This window comes from Danio rerio, chromosome 22 (genome assembly GCF_049306965.1).
Source record: "Danio rerio strain Tuebingen ecotype United States chromosome 22, GRCz12tu, whole genome shotgun sequence".
NCBI lineage: Eukaryota > Metazoa > Chordata > Actinopteri > Cypriniformes > Danionidae > Danio > Danio rerio.
Genome location: NC_133197.1, coordinates 17,664,951 through 17,688,813, shown reverse-complemented (window position 1 = coordinate 17,688,813; position 23,863 = coordinate 17,664,951). Strand labels below are relative to the sequence as shown.

The 23,863-nt window shown below is 33.7% G+C and overlaps 1 protein-coding gene and 1 long non-coding RNA gene across 5 annotated transcripts in view; one reads left to right on the top strand and one right to left on the bottom strand.

Moving 5' to 3' along the window:
* ncanb (neurocan b) overlaps nt 1-23,863 on the top strand; it is a 292,758-nt gene that overhangs the window by 162,140 nt on the left and 106,755 nt on the right. For all 4 annotated transcript variants that reach the window (XM_073937755.1, XM_073937754.1, XM_073937756.1 and 1 more), the window contains one exon: nt 2,235-3,260. In XM_073937755.1, coding sequence (XP_073793856.1) covers nt 2,235-3,260 — 1,026 coding nt within the window. The remainder of the gene's footprint in view (nt 1-2,234; nt 3,261-23,863) is intronic.
* On the bottom strand, nt 8,784-17,808 carry LOC141380302 (uncharacterized). The gene is made up of 2 exons (XR_012398125.1): nt 17,539-17,808; nt 8,784-10,000 (listed from the first exon to the last, which is right to left on the bottom strand). It is a non-coding gene; the product is annotated as an uncharacterized lncRNA (long non-coding RNA).

Below are 23,863 nucleotides of genomic sequence, written 5' to 3'. Positions count from 1 at the left end.
TTAGCAAAATCCTGTTAGACCATGCGTCAGGGCGCAAAGTGTATTTTTCAACCCTAAAATAGCAAAAGTTGATTCGGACACGCCCTCAATACATTTGCGCTACGCGCTTTAGACTTTGCGTCTAGATCATTAAAAAGAGCTCTTTGTCTTTCACAATTATTTTCGTTTCTATTAATTGTGACTTTTTTGCACCTTTTTCTCTTGCTTTTGTGATTTTTTTTTCTCTGTTTTTAACTTTATATTTTGCAGTTGCAATATTGTGGTCATTAATTGGGATTTTTTGGGGGGTGGGGGTCTTATAATTAAGATTATATTTCACAATTCATTAGAAACTTATATTGTATTGTCATATCCTAATATTTGAATGCTTATTTTTCTCTCGTTGCAACTGTATTTCTCAATGTTGCAATCTTATATATCACACAGTTTGGGTTTTTTTCTCCTCAAAAAGGCACATTACCAAAGTGATTTTATATTACACAGATGTGAAATCATTGTGACACCATCTGCTTAAAAGTTACACAAAAAGGCTATGAAAGCTTAAAATTAGCTCTTTTAATTAATCATTTTTTGTGTATAACATTCCTATTATTACATCTGGTCCTATGATTATAGTAGAATTATATTTCATTTATTGCTTTTATCCATCACATGGGCATGTTTAATACCATCATGGTGGTGAGACCACAGAGAGTAATCTGTTATTCATGTCATTAATTGCTCAATTACTTGGTTATGTAAATTATGTCCATGTGACACAGCAACAGCACAGTCCTGAATAATTCATGCTCATTTAATATTTCATGGTGTGTACCGAACATATGGTCTGTGAATATCTATGCTCATGGCTTAAATGCTAAACGCTGCATGTTGCCTTTAAGGCAAATAATGTTACCTAAGCAGATATCCAAATTATCCATGCAGTTCTGAAGTAAAAACATTAAATTCAATTCATCTTTATTTCTATAACACTTTTACAATGTAGATTGTGTCTAAGCAGCTTAACAAAGAAGTTCTAGTAAATTGAAATTGTGTCAGTCCAGTTTTCAGAGCTTGTGTACATCTGCAAACCAAATACACACAGTATACAAAACAAATAATATGTCCACACAGACCCAAACTATTTAAGCTTCATGTGCATGTTCAAATCATATGGAACACACACAAAACATGTCGCTTTATAACCTTTTTGTATAAATAAAGGAATTTAGTGTTTAATAGTCATCTAATAGATGTCTAAACATTGAAACAAAGCTAAATTTGGACTGTACATGCAAATTTTAAGACATTCAGGAATATCCCTGAACCAGAGTATCAAATACACAGGTTAGACTGATTTCACGTGTAGTTAATCATTCCAATCTATTTAATGTCTAGTTTTGATCTGGTCTTTGATGACTTTTAGATTTTCACTGACAGCCTAAATTTAGCCTTGTTTTGGCCTGACGTCAATGATTAGATGTCTATTAGATGTCTATTAGATGTCTATTAGACTTATTTCAAACACAAAAATATGCTTGCTGGGATAATGTAGACACAAGGGTTTCGCATGGAAAATGTGTTTTACATCTGATTTTGCATGGTAATTGCCATTTATTTTCTAGAAGTTGTGAATTTGTCACACTATTGATATTGTTTTTCTCAATTGTTACTTTATACTTCTTAGTAGCAACGTTCTATCTTCTACTTGTGACTTATTGTGTTATAAGTAAAACTTTGACTTAATGTAATTCAAACCTTTTAGTATGCAAGGATCTGGCCCTTATTTTGTCTAGATTTGCTGTTAGAAAGCATTGGGAATTAACCACACTGGACAGGTGCATGATATATGAGTTCTTTGTGCCAGGGCAGCATAGAGAGAGAAAGAGCCTTATTACCTGGATACCTTTCAGAACGAATATACATTTCATCCCCCTTTCAGCCAGAAGTCAAATGTTACCCGCTGGGAAGAAAATAAAGGTCATTTTAGCTACGCTTGTAGCTCATTTTCCCCTTCGAAACAGAGTTTTGATTAAAAGATAGGTGTGTTGAGAGCGATAGATTAATTGCTGGATATCTCCAGGGCATTGATGGATAAATAATGACAGTTCTATATCGGGCTGCGCACATTAAAGTTAATTACCATAGTTCTGGGGCGGGAGGTAGCATATTTTGCTTGCTAATTAAACATACATTTAAATGAAACAATCTCCTCCCATTGCTATGTTAATCACAGCGTCTTGTCATCCCCGCAGGAGCAATTGAATCAGGAACAGCGGATCCAACTGCTAAGACTTTCAGTCAGATGAGGAGCAGCCAAAATATTTGGGCGCTTAAGTCCTCAAAGGGTGCTCCAAACAACAATAGGCTTTTTATAGCTCAAACAAGCAGTCCGATGGAAGCCAAAAGAGGGGAGTTGGAGATCATGACCATTCCTGTTTCCACAAACAACCCCGAGAACTTCTCCGGCGAAGGAAAAGACTTGAATGAGGATGGTTATCCAATTCCCAAAAGTCCTCTGTCAGCAGAGAATGAAAAAGATGCAGAGGGAAGTGGAGGAAAAGACTTACCGTTCACCCTTAACGCACAAATGAAAGGATCCGATGACCCCGGTGTCCCACAGGAGACCACGGTCAAATGGCAGCTTATGAGTCTCCAGACGACTCAACCTTCTGGAGCATCCAGTCCTTCAGAAACCAAGCATGTGGAACCGACCAGCACAGTCAAGGAGGCCAGGGGGGAAATCATGTACGTCCACCGACCCGTTGAAAAACGCAAAAACAGTCCCTCAAATAAAGTCAACGTGCCTTTTGTTCAACGGAAGCAAGAGTTGACACCGGAAGTACAAACCTTCAACACACCTACCACACCGAGTCCTGTCCATGCCATAGAGGACAAACTAACAATTTCACCAACGCCTTCCCAACCTGTCGAAGAAACCACCACTGAAGATATTTTGTGCACTCCAGATCCATCAGTCTCTAGCACATGGTTACCTGTGGTTCAGGAGGAGGTCGATACACCACAACCATCAGTTTCTTCAACAACAATCACCCAAGCTGGACTTGCAGCTCAACCGACTCCTCCAGATCCAAAGGATGCTTCCCAGCAGGCCGAGTCTAGGTCTGGAGGGTCAGAGTCATTTGTGTTGGCTCGTGGTTGGACTACTCCTAAAACGGTTTCTGCAGAGGAACCTTCATTCCAGACTACAGGGAACCCTGAGAGAGACTCTACAAATGCAGCTGTCACAGTGTTGGAAAACAGCACCTCTAAAACTTCAGGTAATAAAGCTCTTTTTTGTTTTTTTAAAACCTTACAAACAGGTAGGGCTGTTCTGGAGAGGAAATTTTGGAAAAGATATGGTAAATGTGGTAAATCTGGATGCTCATTAGTGTGATAAGTGGTATTACTACCAGACTTCTTTACAAATCATACGCTTGCACCATTGACATGTGGTGAGATTTGTGGCTGGTGAGGCACTGACTCTTTCAGGGTCAGATTTACAAATATATGCACCAAATATATTTGCCAACTAAATTGTTTCATTTATCATATCAGCATTCTTTATATACGCATAGCAGAAACATTTTAGGCCAAGGAAGAATGTAAAATGTATCGCGATTCAACATGCCTTCCAAAAATCACCTAGGTGTATGCTACAGACAGCCTATAACAAGTGACACAGCTCCACAGCGGAATGCTTTCTCTCTCTCTCTTGCTTTCTCTTTTTCTCTCTCACTTACAAACACACATAAAGGATTTGCACTCTGTTCTTACCTTTAAGTTACTTGTAAATGACTTGAATTACTTTGATATTATCAAATTATCTTCTGTCCCGTCCTTTGAAACAAGCCCTTTAGCTCCGGCATTGGTCCTTCATTATTTGTTCACATTTTGATTAATAGTCTAATTTTGAAAAAAACTTGAGCTAAGATATTACATTTGCAATTTTTGCAGTCAGTCTAATCAAAACATAAAATAATCCTATTGAACTTTACATCGCTGAAGAAGAGCAACCACTGAATAATAATAGCCGTGAGCTCACGTGCGCCCCCTTCATTGCGGCAGAGTTACTGCCTGGCTGTGGGCCCTATCATACACCCGGCGCTATGTGGCGCAAGGCGCGACGCAATTGTTATTTGCTACTTTCAACTTTGTGCAAGAGTAATAGCAAGAAGAATAGCAAATGCATTTGCGCTCATATGTGCAACCATAGGTGTTCTGGTCTAAAAAAGCAGGCGCGTTTTGGCGCGTTGCTATTTTGAGAAACTATAATAGTCTCTTCTTTAGACCAGAACAAAGCCGGTTTATTGTCTGGAGCAGAGTGCACCTGGCTTACACACTGTTTAATACACAAGATGTAGAGCAATACGCAAATATCTTTACATATGAAAAAGAATTTAAATATTAAGGATATATATAGGATATAATAAGGATATATATATATAGCATATAAATATGAAGGATTAAAATTTTACAAAACATTATTTCCTAGCCTTCATGAATTTTAAAAACCACTGCCTTCATAATTTCTTCATCTCAGGAGGCTTTTTCAGTTCATTCAATTTGCTTTTGTATAATGTTATTATTATTAGCAGTATTATTTATTATATCTATATTTATGTTTGTTTAATTAAAAACAAGCTTAGATTTGCCCACCTGTCAGGTTTTAGACCATATGGGGCACAGCATGTGTATTTGGATATAACTCAGTTTTTTGACCACACTTCATTATTATTGTTTATTTATTTGTTTGCTGGAAATTAGAACTGAATTTAGAAATAGATTTGAAACAAATCTTTGCGCTAAACAAACAAAATTAATTATTTATAGGCTATAAATGTGCCACAGCGCAAAGCTGATTTTTCCATCCTTAATTAGCAAAAGTGGATTCTGACATGCCCTGAAAGCGTTTGTACCCTGCGTTTTGCCCATGGACCGTCAAAATAGAGCCCTTTATGTCAAATCCTAACATTAAATAGGTGATAGACATTCATGAAATGCGTTATCATATGCAAAGTGAGGACATATAATGAAAATGTCTACAATGTCTATAATGTATAAAAACATTTTTAATAAAACCTTACATTGGTGGGAAACAAAATGCACATACTTAACCCCGTTTGGAGGGGACTATGCAATCTGACTTGAGGCACAGCTCAGTGCTGCCTCACCTCGCTTCCTACGATGTAATTGAACAGGAAATACACAAAATACATTGACTTTGATAGTAAAAATGATTGAAATCATTTAAATCCATACAGAAATTTAATTTATTGCACATTGGCATACCTTTATCTGTGGCATACCTGTCAACCCTCACGTTTTTTTTTCTGGTATTCTCCTGTATTTTACGATCCTGCTATCATCCTGTAAAGGTATTTTCCTGTATTTCGCCCTGTCTTTCTCTGAAGGGTGGCATTAAAGAGCCAATCCTCCCTATACTGTATGTAACCAATACCGCCGAACCACCAGGGGCTGCAACTTGCTCTAAAATTGTGAGTCAATTGTGTGAGTCAAATTGTGACTGAGCTTTCGTTTTATTTCGGCATGAAAACACTTTGAAATAAATATAGAAAAACATCAGGATTCACTTTCCTTATCATTACAGGTGCAGTCGCCCCTATTTTGCAATCCTCAATACAGTCATATAGCGGTGCATCACTATCACCTGACGCTTTCCATAGTGATAAATAGACGCTGTTTCCCAAACGGATTCTGTACACGCAATTAGAAGCGCAGCAAAAGTCTGGGTTATGGGTACTTGTTTGAACAGACATTTACACATAATTAATACTTATAACATCTAAAGATGTCGATTTTGGTGTTTTTGTTTTTTTCAAACAAAACTAATTATGTCCTAAATGAGCATAAAAAGGTAGTCAAATGCTTTCATTATAACGTTAGGTGTGTGCATTTTTAATGTGTCCCTCATTATGGTTGGCATATCCCTTATTTTCACAACCCAATGTTGACAGGTTTGATCAGTGGTCAAATATGTATTTTATCATTAGTATACATCTCATGTTGGCTTGACAATTGTGCTGTATTGCAATATTGTGGCGACAGCACTATACAATAGGACCTTTATAAGTAGGGATGCATGAACATGACATTCTGGATGCACTTTGCTGAAAACCGAAAACCACTTTGTAATAATAACTAATTATTTTATTAATTAATTTAAAACAATTTTGCAAGCACCTCTAGAACTTCAGGTAATTTGCTCTTGTTTGGTTTTGTTGATGCGAGTGCAGAATCTAATGCTCTGGCTGTGATCAAATTTAAGTGCATAGAGAAAATCTGGTTGAGTTTAATAGATTTCACTTTTTCCTACTCAGTTCTGTTTTTTTTTCCTTCAGATTTCCTTTCATTTGCTCTTCATTTCTTTTTAAATTAGTTTTCTTTATATTATTTCATCATCAAAGCTTTAAATGATCTTGCATTATTGTTCTTCTCCTTTGTATATTCTTCTTGTTTATCTTCCATTCTTATGTTCTTTCCTTCTTTCACTTTACTTTGCTCCTTCATTCATTCTTCCATTCTTTCTTCTGCTCTATGCTTCTCTTATGCTTTTTTCTGCTCTTAACTTCATTGCTTTGCTGCTCCATTCTTTTATCTCCATATTTCAGTCTTGTTTTCTTTTACTTTTTGATTTCCTCTTTCTTCACTCTGTATTTCAGTCATTTATTTTGTCCCTTCCCTCATTTCTTCTTCCTTTCTTTAGCTCTCTACATTATAGCCTTATTTTAAATCTTTTGCTCCATACATGGTTTTTATCCTTCGCTCTTCCATTCTTTAGCTCTATATTTCAATCTCAATTTTTTTGCCTCTTATATTGCTTCCCCCTCATTCTTCCTTTCTTTAGCCCTATATTTCAGTCTTTTGTTTCTCTCTCTATATATATTTACCTCTTTTCTTGATTCCTCCATTCTTTCCTTCCCTCTTCGTTTCAGTCTTTTGTGTTCGCTCTTTCTTTCCGTGGTAAACAAACAGAGTGCAAGGCGCTAAATTGCTGCAGCCTCCGAGTAATTAGAGGGTTAGGGCCAGCGCAATTAGAAAGTCTCGCTAAGGCAGAGATCTTAGCCTAAAACAAATCAATGTTGACAGAAGCCAGTAGATGTGTTCAGTAATTGACTGTGGCCTCGCTCTCGTCCATATGCATGTTTAAAATAGTGGCGCACACATAAGCTCAAGCTCAAATCGATCTCTCACGGTGGGAGTTTCCGAAGGTGCAAGACCCAGAAACCACTTAAGGAGAGATACTGTAGGTAAACAGGGTGAAGAAATGAACTAATAATGATCTTCCTTCTTCCACAGTTGACTTGATTTGTTTCTTCTTGCATTATAGGTTTTCTAAAATAGCATGTTTAAATATGCAAATGAGGCATTTTTTAAATAAATATCCATGTATCTAAATATTCTGGTGTTTTTCAGCCAATGATAAACTTGCAGTGAAAGGTTGAAGTGATTATTTTCAGTTTCATAAGGTTGTTTTTACAGCATCGATAATGTAATCTAATTAAAATATAGTCAGTTTAATAGACTTAAGCATTCATTTAGTTATTCAATCGTAAAACGAGAAGAAAGTTCATTTAAACGCTTGTGCCATCAGGGCTAGCAGGCGAGTGCTGAAATGGTATTGAAAATACTGTGGTAAAATAAATGTCCATATTTTAAAGAAATGGCATGGACAATGTAATTTAATGCATTGCTTCCTGGTGTGAAATCTACTTTATATTGTCTTAATCAGACAGTGAAGATTATTGCTTTTTAACAAACCAGATCTTAAATGTGGCTAGTTTATAATGGCATGACAGTTCTCCTATTAAATTTATTCAAAATTAAAAGTCCCTATAGCCCATTTGCATACTTTTCAGAACCAAAGTCTGAACACTGGATTAATCAGTTTTTAATTCTTGTTTATTTTATTTTATTTTTTGACATATTTAAGAGCAAGGTTTTGAGTTGTTGTTATTTTGTATGTGGAATAAAATTGTCACCTTAGATATATTTAAAATATTATTTACTTTTTATTTAAAAAAAAATGTTACACACATACTGTTTGCTGTGGAATGCAAAAACCTTGAAGCTCAATATCTCAAAATCATTCAGAAAGCAGACAGAACCTTATAATTCCAAGGTGGCAAAATGTTGTATTTGAGCAGGACATTTATGCATGAACAAATCCCTCTTCAAAAACCTTCACAATACAGATATGAATTTAACTGTGTACTCTGGTGTATATACGTGGGGATTTATGAGTCAGTGAAGAAAAAAACAACTAATTTTGAGAAAACAACCTTTATAAATATGTATAGTAATTGAACATAACATAAATTGATAACGTATGACAAAAGTAACACCTAAAGGTACAGCATGTCGGACTGACCTGGGGTGCCTAAATGTAATTAGGTAAACTTGCAGTGGGCGGAGTTACAAAGGCCAAAATAAATAAATTTATTTCTCATTTTCAAAGGAGAATAACTGACTTTAGAATTAAATAAATAAATGAGTAAGTTCACTTAGCATTTCCTTCAATATCCACAAACATATTATGATGTTTTTATGCTTAAAAACTGTTAATGCTTTAAAACTTTAAAAACAGGACTTTTAAATTAGAGAGGCACCAACATGAAAACTCTAGACCGACACTAGAACTAAAAATTCTGGATGCACTCTGGACGCAACTAAAATGGCGATGTAATAATTTTATTAAACAAAATTAATTAGTTTTGTAAGACTTCATAATAAACTATATAACCTTAATAACCAAAATTACTAAATAAAAAAAACACAATGCAGTAAAATATTCTCATTTATTTACTGATTTGAAAAAAATAATAATACAATAAAATATCCTAATTTTATTGACACTAAAACTTAATTGACACTAAAGTTTAACAACAACACAGTTGAAAGGCATAATTTTTACCATCGTTGCCATAACAATCATAAATCATGAATGCATATATTACCAAAAATCGTAATTGCAATATTTGCTGGCTGAAAGAAATTCTGACTTTCTCCTTAATAAATAGGCAGCCATTGATTATCAAAGTACAATATTCAGTCAATTAAATAGTGCTAATGTTGTTTTGAAGTCATACTTGCATGGAATTTCAAACAGAATATTCAAAGTAGCTTGGTAAATTAAATAAGAATCACATCACGTCATGTCACAAGTTGTGGCTGATCTAATGAACTTTACCTCAATGGCCGAAAGATCTGTGCATGCCCACTTAAAAGTGCATTTTGGATGTTTTCTTTACATTAGACTAAATAAAAACACTTTATGGAAGGCCAAAAAGCCCTTAAATGATCAAATGTTTTTAAAAACTGTGTTTTTGCTGCGGTGTCTCACTTTCAGCAAACAAAGCAATGATCTTGAAAGACCTCCGCCACAGATTGAATGTAAACAGGCGAGCAGCTTTTTACGCAAACAAATCACATAAAACAAACAGCCACTTTTCTCACAGTTTTCAGCTTTTTGGTGCATTCCTGCAGCATTTTAAACACACAACAACAGACACTCTTGATCTCTGAACGTTTATCCTACAAAACAAATAACAAAAGCTCAAACTCTTTGGTCTGCATGGCAACAGACGCTTTTCATTGCAATTCAACATCTGTCAGCACAGCTCACAAAGAACTGTTTTTTTTTTTTGTTTTGTTTTCCCCCTCAAAAAAAAACAAAAACAAAAACGAGTTGTTCCGGAGCACAGCGAGTCCTGTTTGTCCTCTTTTTCCCTCCAGTGCAGGTGGAAGTTCATAAGGCTTTTTAATCAATGATCTGCTGGTGGAGAGGCTGCTGTTCTCTGCCGTTCCCTCGAGGCCTTTTAGGCGTCAGAGAAGTGCTTTTTGAAAAATGGCCGCCGTCCCGACAGTCATAACACAGCACTGGACCGGCATGGCCTTAATTAGAGAAGCAGGTCTCTCTGTGATCGGATGAGGAGCTGCTGTGTGTTACGCTGCTTTGCTGTGCCATCACTCTCGCTGACATGGCTTGAAGCTGTTTGCACTGGGAAACAGACGTGTTCATCTGTCTTTGTGGGATGGACAAGTGCACTTTTATGCATGCATTCTCACACACATACATGTTGCTTTTGAGCAGAATAATAATTGAACGTTTTAGTGTAATTATACTGGGTTTTTTATTTGATTTGATTTATTTTTATTTTATTGTTTAAAAACATATATGTTTTACTCATTATACTGAATTTTATTTGTATGAATTTAATATTTCTGTCTTTTAAATGTAACAATACTTTACACTCTCACATGCTTTTTTATTATATTTTTTATTTATTCTGTTTTTAACATTTTGTTAAAATGTTAACAATTTCAATCATAATGTGGAGGATGCTGACAATGGAGTAGAGGATCCAAGTGCAGTTTATTATGAGGCAGGCAACGGTCAACAGGGTCAAACAGATACAAACAGAGAATACAGAGTTGTGGTCAATAAACAGGCGTATGGTCAGTACAGGCGGCAAGCAATGTAAACAAACAAAACAAAGCAAGGGTCAAACATGGCAAGGCAAAGGAAACGCATCGTAATGTCACAAAAACAGATAACAAGACTGAGGAACTGGTGTGTGTACTGTAGCTCCTTTTAAAGTCCAAGTAATCAGTTCATAATGATCCTCTGGCTGTGTGTTTACATGTGTAATTAAGGTGAAACTGGAACAGGTGTGAGTGTGTGGTGCATGAAAGAATTTATAGTTCTTTTGGTAGCTAATTTTTAGTTCCCTAGCAATATTTATGGACTAGATCGCTGGTGATTGTGACAATCTGATTTATTTTCTATTTAATTTAATAAAACTGTATTTTATTTTATTTTATTTTTTAATAACATAATATTATTACAATAAACAAATAAATATAATAATAATTTCTTTTTATCAATTTTATTATTTAATGAGGCATAATACTTTACACTCTCACAAGCTTTTTTATTTTTATTTCCTATTTAATTTGATTTAATCTGATTCATTTTAAATTTATTTTTATTTTATTTTATTGTTTAATAAGATGTTTTTATAACTGAAGACCACACAATTTTATTTCTAATTTAACATTTTATTTGTATAAATGTTAATGTATATGTGACTTTAATGAGGCATAATACTTGACACTCTCATATTCTATATTGTTTTACTTTATTTTATTTTCATTGTTTATTTACACAGTATGTTTACAACTTATTATAAACAAATTTTATTTCAAATGTTATATTTTATTTGTATAAATTTAAATATTTCTGTAAGTTTAATGAAGCAAAATACTTTACACTCTCGCATGTTTTCACATACATTTTTTATTTATTTTATTTTATTTTTACATTTTAATAAATTTTTTTTTCAATTTCATTTAATCATTTATTTATTCATTTATTTAAACATTTAATTGAATAAATATACATTTTCTAAATAAATATAATACAATTTTTTTTATAATTTAACATTTTATTTGTTATACATTTTAATAATTATGTACTTTTAATGAGACATAATACTTCACACTCTTACATGATTTTTTATTATTTTATTTTATTACATTTAATCATATTATTTTGTAATTTTTATTTTATTTTATTTTATTTTATTTTATTTTAATTTATTAATAACATATATGCTTTACTACTAAGTAGAATTATTTTTTATTTATAATTTTAGATTTCTGTCATTTTAATAAGGCATAATACTTAACACACTCATGCTCTCACATGCTTTTCATTATACATTTGTTCAATTCAATTTATGTGGGATACCTGAAATATGTTGAGCAATATATTTTAATTTATTTTTTAACTTTACTATACTTTATTTTAGTTTATTATTTATTCAAATAAGCGATGGCATGCTGGCTCAGTGGTTAGCACTGTCATCTCACAGCAAGAAGGTTGCAGTTTCGAGTTTTGGCTGGACCAGTTGGCATTTCTGTCTGGAGTTTGCATGTTATGCCCGTGTTGGCATGGGTTTTCTCTCTGGGTGCTCCAGGTTCCACCATAGTCCAAAGTCATGCAATATAGGTAAATTAGATGAACTAAATTGGTCATAGGGTATGAGTGTATGTGTGAGTGCAAGAGTGTGTGGATGTTTCCCAGTACTGGGCTGCTACATTATAGCAGTATAACATACTTTCAGAATAGACTGAATTTAAGACATTTGCCAATACGGAACTTAATTTATATACGTGCTCAGTTTACTTTTTTCAAGGCTTTTCAGTTTTAGGCTTGACATACTCTGCAAGCACACACCGAATTTACTTTTCCTGATTTGTGTGCAGCTGTTAGCCTGTGCTGCTGCTTCTGAAACTGTGAGCAAGACTTACATTCTGCCTGACTGTAAATTAGAAAGGGCCGATCTGTGGTTCGGACAGACAATAGAAAGCCAGAGTCAGAATTATTATCCTCTGTCTCCTTAAGATGAATCACACTGCCTACAAGGTAATACACAATGAATATATGATCAGTGCAGTAAATTCAGAGAGGAAAAATGTCTAACTCACCTCACATCTACTAGAAATACTGCAGAAAAACTCCCGCCTTTTTTGTTACTCACTGAACGTTCTCTCATAATGCCGCAGTAAAGCTCTACATGTCACTTTAATAACTTGAACATAATTTTATTATTTTTTATTTATACATACCAATATTGTTTTTATTTTATCATAGTATAATTTTGTGTAATTGTTGTTATTTTATTTTATTAATTATTTATAATTAGTTGCAGTAAAATCTTTTTTTTTTTTTTGTTCCTTACACCACATTTGTCATTATTCTCACATAATGCCACGGTAAAGCTTTACATCTCATTTTAATAACTTGAAAGTATTCATTTTATTTTATTTATTTGTATTTATTTATTTATTTATTTTGTTTGTTTGTTTTGTTTTATTTTATTTTATTATTTTTATTTTATTTTATTTTATTTGTGCATGCATACAGAAACAACTGTAGTTGTCAAGGTAATATTTGAATTATTTGTTTTAAGACATTTTGTTATGTTCATTTTAGTTTATTTACACAGACCTTGTTTTCTAGTTCATCACAGTTTCAGTTTGTGTAATAAATTTGACTTATTTTATTTTATTTTATTAACATTTCATGTACATTTTTGTACATTTCATGGTGAAAAATATCTGAAAATGTCATCGCTACTAACTTCCCTCACATCCACCACAGGAATAACAGAAAAATTCCCGCCTTTTTTGTACTTCACTTAACATCAGACATTATTTCCCCATAATGCTGCAGTTGAGCTCTACATCTCACTTAATTAACTTTAAAGCATTTTATTTTATTTTGTGAGGAAAAATACCTGAAAGCATCATCGCTACTATCTTACCTCACATCCACCACGAAAAAGGACAGAAAAAACTCCCGCCTTTTTGTTTCTCACTCCACATTTGTCATTATTATGCCTTAATGCAATAGTAGAGCTCTGCTTCTCACTTTAATAACGTTAAAATTATTTTATTTTGTGCGGAAAAATATCTGAAAACACCATCGCTACTAACCTACCTCTAATTCACTACATGACTGACATAAAAAGTCCTGCCTTTTTGTACCTCATTGAACATTTGTCACAATCACCAGCGATCTAATCCTGGCAGATCACTGGCAAACATGTATCACTAAAGAACTACAAATCTGCCGGTATATGGACTAAAAGTTCCAGTCATGCACCGCTCACACGCACTTGTTCCTCATTCTGGTGATTTCACACACACTCATGTACTGATTACACCACACATATATATGGCTCCCTTTGACACTGTCATTGAGTCTTATTATACTGATTGTGATTATTACAACGCGTTTTCTTTGCCTTGCCCTCCCTGTTTGAACCTTGCTTTGTTTTGTTTTACGTTGTCTGCTGCCTGACTTCTGACCACTCACCTGATATTTGACTAAGACTCTGGATTGCCTGTATGCATCTCTTTGCCCCGGTGTTAACCGTTGCTTGCCTGACTATTCTCTGTGTAATAAACCCTGCATTTGGATCTTCACCTCTGTTGTCAGCATCCCATTCACATTACAATTTTGACATTATTCCCCTATAATGCCGCAGTACAGCTCTACATCTCACTTTAATAAATAGCTAATTATTGTAATTTATTTTATTACGCCAATATTGTTTTTTGTTTATCACAGTAAAATTTTGCGTAATACATTTTACTGATTATTTCATTTTTATTTATTGTTTATAATTATTTGCAGTACATTTTGCATACATTACCTCAAATCCACCACAACTGCCGAAAAACTCCTGCCTTTTTTGTTCCTCAGTCAACATTTGTCATTATTCTCCCACACTGCCACAGTAGAACTCTACATCTCACTTTAATAACTTTAAAGAATTTTATTTTATTTCATGAGGAAACATATCTAAAAACATCATCACTACTAACTTACCTCAAATCCACTACAAGATCTGCAAAAAAAATAAAAAAAACCTGCCACCTTTTTTGTTCCTCACTCAACATTTGTCATTATTCTCCCATAATGCCACAGCAGAGCTCTATGTTTGACTTTAATACATAGCGAGTTGCTCATGCTAGCTTTAAAAGTGAGTTCGGGGGAGATAATGATGGCCTCAGAGGTGAAGAATCTAGCATGACTGCTTCTAGCGCACCTCTCAGTCTCAGTGTGCTGCATTCGGCCTTTGATCTAGTGAACGTTGAACGCTAACACTGTTTGTCGACAAGCTAACGGTTGTACTAGCAGCTAACCGAGCTGCCAGGCGCTCTCCAGGCGAGCATCACCCTTCATTCAGGGGCTTTATTTACTGTCTCGCCACCCACGATATACCCTGGGTGGTCGTGTGTATCAGGAACTGTGATGTTTGTGTGCTAAAGCAACTGTAAACATCCAAATGTCAGTACTTGGAGCGCTAGCATTTTGATTTGACTAATTTAAGGACAGGGAAGAAGCATTTTCTGTCATGCCTTTGGAGATATTTTATTTATTTTTGTATCGTTATAAAAGTGTACAGACAAGGCAAGACAGGTGAAAAAAGATAGGATTCAACCCTGTGTATAACACACATGCTAAGCATTGGCGCTAACATAATGCTATGGTAGTTTTATAGTGTTTTTCCTATTTATTGGTTTCTTGGGTATTTTAATGAGTTCTTTGTTAATTTAAAGTGTAATATACCACGAGCTAAATTAACCAGCTATGAGGAGATTTTGTTGATGATTCTCTATATTAGTTTTTGTTCAGTTTTAGAATGACATATTTTAGTATATATAAGTATATATAATTATTTTTATTATTATTAACAAAATACTATTATAGATTTCTTTGTATATTTTGCATACTTTCTGTTTTACTTTTAAGGTTTTAGACAATCTGTTGTGTGTTGAATTAAACAAAAATGTTATTTATGTTCATGTTATATTCCTAAATATTTTAAATAATTTTAGTCCCTTAAATTATTATTTAGTCCTTATTATTACTATTATTATTATTACTATTATTAATGTTGTTGTGTTTTTTGTTGTTGTCGTTGTTGTTGTTGTTATTATTATTTTTCAATCTTTATACATTTTTATTATCATTAAAACTAATATTGTTCATTATTTGAGTTTATGACACTGAGTGGTTTATATTTTGTGTTTTTTTAAAGGGTTTTAACAGTCGGTTACAAAATTTTTTTTTTTTACAAATATTTGTAACATTTTTCATATATTATAAATATTTTATTTTTGCCTTGGTCATTATTATTATTATTATTATTATTATTATTATTGTTATTATAATTATGGTGCAGTTTCTTATAATATATTATATTAAACATTATACACTGAAAAAAATAATCTTAAGATTTCCTTAAAAAAATCCTCATAACAATTTGCCCAAATAAATTTCAATCTTATATCAGGTACAATCAGCTTGTCAATATCATGTAATAATTACTCATTGTTTAACCTAACTCCTGAATTAAGTAAAAGTTGAATGATTACTTTATTTTTGAGTTTGTATTTATTTAAATTAACTAAGTACACCCTACCTACAAATTCGTACATTTGGTGTAACTTGGTTTAATTAAGACACATAGTTCCACTTGAAATGTTTTATTTAGTTTTATTTTAAGCAAATTGAACTCAAGAGCAAATTTACTTTTAAAATGCACAGTGATCGATCTCTGACTGCATGAGTGCAACTCCTCTGCAAAGGGGTAAACCTAAAACTAACAAAACTTACTTAAAACTCTTCCTAATCTTCAAACTAATGAAGATTAAAATCTTATAACTCTTTCTTGCAAATTTAAACACTTAATAATGCTTTTTAAAATAATTATTCAATCCCTTGCAAAGCATGCTGACAACTACATATCCATTGCGACATATTTGTGATTAAAATTTGCTTAATATTACTAGGTTTGCGATGATTAGAAAATATTTAAATATTACAAGTAAATGAATATTGATATTTAACTCTTTCCACTAATTTCATTTATTACATGAAGTAAATGTGTAAATATTAAATAATTACTCAGATTATAGTAATCCCTGATACTTAATGTTACAATTTAAAGATTATAAAAGGAAATTTATTAGATTTGACTACACCAAAAAGCATGGGCGTAAATCCCGGGGGGGACGGGGGGGACATGTCCCCTCCCATCTGAGGGTTGTGAAAATACTAATGTCACAATATAAATCACAGGCGAAGAAGAAATAAATGACTGAGGAACAGGCAGAGCAGGGTCAGTCAGATGTACAGTGTCAGGTATGGGGGTTGTGCTTTTATTGAAGGGATAATAACAATTATTTTGGGATGAAATTTTTTTTTAATGTTTTCGGAGTTGTGGCAGTTTAGCAGATTTCACAGGCTCACGGATGTACAATATGATCGTTCATTTTAACAAGTGTAATGTAAACAAGTTAGTTATTATGAGCATGGAAAATGTTTTTTTCTGCATTTATTCTGCTTCAGGAGTCAGTCAGTTGACTGTAAATAACACAACAAACAATGCAATAAATAGTTTTGAAGAAAAATTTGCTTTGTCGTTGAACCTAAAAAAACTTTTAAAATAAACATAATGATGTAGTCTCCATGCTATAATAATAATGATGAAACCATTTTTAACCGCGGAAACATATCTTTATTGGTACAATTCGGCTGTATTATTTGTGTCCCCTTCAAAAAATGCTCGAAAGAAATTTTATATTTATGCTCCCCCCTACTGTTAAATCAGATTTACGCCCATGCCAAAAAGGCATTTCTTTTAATCTAGATTCATTTTATTAAAATGTTTTTATTTATAATTTGAGTTTTTAGCACAGAACAATTTTCTATTCAGTTCGTTTAATTTGTCACTTTCTTTTTGTTTTTGTCTTAACATTTACACAGATTTGCTTATTTTTCTTTTACTTTATTTTACGTTAAATATAACTGCTTTCTTGACCACTATCTGAACTCAAATATGAACGTTTTTTATTTTACTTGATTTTATTTTAGTTAAATTTAGTTAACAATATCATAACCCTGAAATGTATCTGCTCTTTTAGCCATAACGTTTTATAAACTCGACGTTGTCGTACCTTCATCACCGCCGTGCTCAGCATTTTCATAAACAAACTGCGAGTTCTTTCAGGTCGGAAATTGAAGCGAAAGCCTGATGTTGGTGATATGCGTAGGCCTCATTGTCTGCGGCGTGGAGCGTGTGCTGCTGACCTGGATCGAGTCGGGAACACGGTGATGAAGTATCCTCTTCTATCTGATTAAACTGCTGCTTCAGGTTCCCTGCCGACTGGGCTGTATCTTGCCCGAGCTGAATAGACCAGACAGCCCTGACTCTCTCCACACCCCGCTGAGACGCTTATTTTAGCAACATGGCATTTTATCCTCCCCTATCACTTTGAGAGAGAATGTGTCCCAGCATTTAATGTGCTTCATAATGTACATGCACACAAACACAAATCTAATCGCACAGACACACTGCGAATGTTTGACGCATTTAGATGCAGAGTTCATATTTACAGGTTGTTTTCTTTTAAGGTGGAAAAATTTGTTTAGTGAGATTTTGAAAGTGAAATGCAATCTTTTCTATAGGAATCCTGGAATTTTTGGTGTCTTTGGGTGTCATTTTAATGCAGTGAATATTTGATATACTTTTACTGTCAGTTTTACTAAAATGCCATTTTGTTATATTTTCAACAAAAGGGACTTTTAAATGGGGCTTTTTATTTACCTTTTTACACCATTTATTATAATGCTCCGATATTACCAGAATGTGCCTATAAATTTTTGATTTCTGATCAAAATAGCCAGACAGAATCTGTGGACATTTGTGCTATTTCTGCTGAGAATTTTGTAAATGAATAAATAAATAAAAATTTGCAGATTTATGTGAAATGATTTTGGGAAAAATAATTTAAAAAAAGAATAAAAAAAGAATACATTTTTAACAGATGATAAACAAAATAATCGGTATTAGATTAAAAAGGCAACTAGTATCAGATGAAAAAGCAATAATCGCTATCTACTTATGAAAGCAGTAATCTGTATTGGCTTATAAAAGCAATAATAAGTATCAGATTAAAAAAAACAATAATTGGTATCTGCTTTTAAAAAGGCAATAATAAGTATCAGATGAAAAAGTAATAAGTATCAACTTATTAAAGCAATAATCGGTATCGGTTTATAAAGCAATAATCTGTTTTGGCTCATAAAAGCAATAATCAATATCAGATGAAAAAGCAGTAATCTGTATCTGCATAAAAAAGCAATAATGGATATCAGATAAAAAAAGCAATAATCTGTATTTTCTTAGAAAAGCAATAATCAGTATCAGATAAAAAAAACAAGAATCGGTATCAGATGAAAAAGCAATAATTGGTATTGCTTTTAAAAGCAATAATGGGTATTGGCTTGTATAAGCAATAATCGGTATCGGCTTATAAAAGCAATAATCGGTATCAGTTGAAAAAGCAATAATCGATATCGGCATAAAAAAGCAATAATCGATATCAGATGAAAAAGCAATAATCTGTATTGGCATAAAAAAGCAATAATCGATATCAGATGAAAAAGCAATAATCTTTATCAGATGAAAAAGCAAAAATCGGTATTGGCTTATAAAAAGGAAATAATCGGTATTAGATGAAAAAGTAATTAGTATCAACTTATAAAAGCAATAATCGGTGTCGGCTTATAAAAGCAATAACCGGTATCAGATGAAAAAGCAATAATCGGTATCACTTATAAAAGCAATAATCGGTACCAGATGAAAAAGCAATAATTGATATCGCTTATTAAAGCAATAATCGGTATCAGATGAAAAAGCAATAATTGTTAGCACTTATTAAAGCAATAATCGGTATCAGATGAAAAAGCAATAATTGTTATCGCTTATTAAAGCAATAATCGGTATCAGATGAAAAAGCAATAATTGTTATCGCTTATTAAAGCAATAATCGGTATCAGATGAAAAAGCAATAATTGATATCGCTTATTAAAGCAATAATCGGTATCAGATGAAAAAGCAATAATTGATATCGCTTATTAAAGCAATAATCGGTATCAGATGAAAAAGCAATAATTGTTATCGCTTATTAAAGCAATAATCGGTATCAGATGAAAAAGCAATAATTGATATCGCTTATTAAAGCAATAATCGGTATCAGATGAAAAAGCAATAATTGATATCGCTTATTAAAGCAATAATCGGTATCAGATGAAAAAGCAATAATTGATATCGCTTATTAAAGCAATAATCGGTATCAGATGAAAAAGCAATAATTGTTATCGCTTATTAAAGCAATAATCGGTATCAGATGAAAAAGCAATAATTGTTAGCACTTATTAAAGCAATAATCGGTATCAGAAGAAAAAGCAATAATTGATATCGCTTATTAAAGCAATAATCGGTATCAGATGAAAAAGCAATAATTGATATCGCTTATTAAAGCAATAATCGGTATCAGATGAAAAAGCAATAATTGTTATCGCTTATTAAAGCAATAATCGGTATCAGATGAAAAAGCAATAATTGATATCGCTTATTAAAGCAATAATCGGTATCAGATGAAAAAGCAATAATTGATATCGCTTATTAAAGCAATAATCGGTATCAGATGAAAAAGCAATAATTGTTATCGCTTATTAAAGCAATAATCGGTATCAGATGAAAAAGCAATAATTGATATCGCTTATTAAAGCAATAATCGGTATCAGATGAAAAAGCAATAATTGATATCGCTTATTAAAGCAATAATCGGTATCAGATGAAAAAGCAATAATTGATATCGCTTATTAAAGCAATAATCGGTATCAGATGAAAAAGCAATAATCGTATCAGCTTATAAAAGCATTAATCGGTATATCATATGAAAGTAACAATTAGTATTGGCTTATATAAGCAGAAATCGGTATCAGCTTATATAGGGAATAATTGGTATATCTTATGAAAGAAATAATCGGTATTGGCTTATAAAAGCAATAATCGGTATCGGCTTAAATTGGCAATAATCAGTATATTTTATAAAAGCAAAAATCGGTATTGGCTTATATAATCAATAATCAGTATTGGCTTATATAAGCAACAATCGGTATATCTTATAAAAGCAATAACCGATAACGGCTTATATTGGCAAAAATCTGTATATCTTATTAAAGCAATAATCGGTATCGGCTTATATAGACAATAATCTGTATATCTTATGAAAGCAATAATCGGTATTGGCTTATATAGGCAATAATCTGTATATTTTATGAAAGCATTAATCGATATTGACTAATATAAGCAAAAATTGGTATCAGATAAAAAAGCAATAATCGATATCAGATGAAAAAGCAATAATTGGGTTAAGCTGATTAAAACAAGTATCGTTATTGCTGATAAAAGCAATAAACAGTATCAGATGGAAAAAGTAATAATCTGTATTAGTGGATTGAAGCAATAATCGGTAAAAGATGCAACAATATTTAATTTGATAAAAGCAATATGTATCAACTAATAAAAGCTCAAATCTGGTACAGCAGATAAAAGCAATAATCAGTACCCTACTAGAAGCTGAAGTTCATTGATGTACTTTGATGTTGGCTTGAGAAAGCATTTGATTTATGTCCTCTTTGTGCTTATGCGAGGATGAAAAGAAAACAGCCAGGTGGAACAGAAAGGTCATATTATCTTTACTGCTAATATTATGTTTGTTAGAAGTGTTAAATTGCAGTAGTGTAGTGCCCTAGTACTATCTATAATAATAAAAAATGCACTTGGACTCTATGTAAAAATGGCTTGCCATTATTGAAAATCTAATGCTAAAAAAGTATTTATAGTAAAACTGTGAGTCTGATCAAAAAAAATATATAGCAACAAACTAAAATGCAGAACACAGCTTTTGGCCAAATATGGGGCTTGTAGCATTAAAGCCCTAGAACAGGGGTCACCAATCTCGTTTCTGGAGGTACGGTACCCTGCAAGGTTTAGCTCTAACTTGCCTCAACACACCTGCCTGGGTGTTTCAAGTATACCTAGTAAGACCTTAATTAGTTTGTTAAGGTGTGTTTGATTAGGGTTGGAGCTCAAATTTGCAGGACACTGGACCTCCAGGAACAAGTTTGGTGATCCCTGCCCTAGAAGGAGATAGAAGACAAAATGATAATAATAATAATAATTAAAAAAAAAATAATAATAATAAATAAAAATAATAATAATAATAATAATATGTTTAAATAGTATGCTGGCTTTACCAGAGATGGGTTGCAGCTGGAAGGGCATCCGCTGCGTAAAACGTGCTGGATAAATTGGCTGTTCATTCCACTGTGGCGACCCCAGATTAATAAAGGGACTAAGCCAAAAAGAAAATGAATGAATGAATAGTATGCAGGCTTTCTCAAGCTAACATGATAATCAGTATTGACAAAGTGACAAAAAAAAACAAAACTGTTTGATAATAGTGATTTTGGCCAGTAAGTTTTCACAGATAAATATCTGAACTGCAACTAAACCCCTTTAATTTGTGGAAAACACAGTGATCAAAATTAAAGAAAGATTTCGGAAGGTTACAACAGTCTGTTCTTCTGTAATTTTTCCACACCCATCCTCTTTCACGGTTTACTGACAGTAGTGAGTTTAACTTTATTATTGAGGTTTCAATCAGGTTTAGATTAGGACTCTGGGCTGCCATTTCATCACTTCAATGTTTTCAGCTTTAAAGAACTGCTTTACCCAAGTATGAACATAATCGCTCAGAAGAGGAGTGACTCCATATTCATTGAGAACGTCTCAATTCCTCTTTAACTTCCAGATGCGTTTACACATAAACAACAGCAGCTTTACTCGAAGCCTCTTCAGAAACAAACCAGGCGACGTCAAATTATGTTCAGCAGGGCACAAGAGCCGAGACGAGTAGGAGACGCCACGTGAAAATGAAAGACAGAGGGAACAATAAGAGCTGTTGATGTGTAGCAGCCTGAAGCCTACAGCTTCAACCATTAACTGTGTGTCAGACTCTCCAGGCACTAACAATAGCACAGACAATCCTCTCTCCCTTTCTCTCCATCACTCTCTTACACTTGTTTTTTTTCTTCTTCCACATTTCAAATTCACAGAGAGATCGACTCTTGTGCCTTTCAACAAACTTTTTTTCATATCTCAGTTTTGTTTTAGCATCAGACCCATTAATAGGCACATTGAGTGTGAGATTTTTGAGTTATTTATGCAAATCTGAGGATGCGTGTGACTCTGAGAGGCTTTAATCTTTGAGGTACGTCAAGACGAGGATATTATTGGAACGCTGAGGTGTTCAATGTCAGGATTATTTTGGGATTTTGGTTGCTAGGATGAAGTTTAGTGCCTTTCAAGCTGAAACGTGACCTCAAATTGTAGGTTTTCGGTGTTTGAAGATTATGTGCCTGTAAGTGCTTTGAATTGTTTAGTTTTCATGTTTTTTTCTGTGTGTGTGGGGGTCTAAAAAAAGATTTCTAAAACCCTTGCAGGTGAAAATTGAGAACTGAAAGAACATCATGTTTTGACATGACGTCAGCACTTGTTTCTGTGATTCATTTGCACTTTCAGATTCTATAATCTCTTTCTGCGGGATTTTAAGATAGTTTCTGCTGTGTTTTTCGTGCGGTGCGATGTACCTTAAATTTTGACCTTTCTGAAATGCAATGGTGTAAGACATAGCTGTCTGCTTTTAGGGAAATGGCTGCTGTTATACTGCAGTTTACAGACTTAGGGTGCTTTCACACCTACACTTTTGTTTCGGAACGTGTCTCGTTTGCCCAGTTAGCGCGGTTCGATTGGCATATGTGAACAGGGCAATCGCGATCTGTTCCGCGCCAAAGTAATCTCTCCGAGATCGCTTGAATGAGGTGGTCTCGGCTCGATTGAAACGAACCCTGGAGCGGTTCAATTGCAGTGAGAAAGCGATCCGATCCGAGCGCGGTTATATCACAGTGTTTTATGGATATGTAATAGGCTTACGGCTATATGAAGAGAGAATTATGAGTAGGGCGGGAAGTTTCGCGAGTCTCCGGATGCCCGCAAACGAGTGATGATCTCCCGGTAATCTCGTGTCTCTCTCCCAGTCCTCAAATAGGCATCATCGCGCACCCTTCTCACCCCTCCCCACCGTGTCTCTCCTCAGACACGTCACGCGCGCGCACCCTGTCAATCACCACCAAACCACCACCTCTCCTGACAGCTGAGCGGGACGCTGCAAAATAAACCCTGTCACTCTGACCAATGTAAGGAGAGTTTACTTGCACGTGACTTATTTTAGCTCTTTTGGTCTGATTAGAAACTTTGCAGTGTGAAAGCGAACCGCTCCAAGAGCAAAGAGCAACAATGTAACAATTCTAATCTCTGTTTCGGAACAACTGAATCGATTCACAGGTGTGAAACCACCCTAAAATACA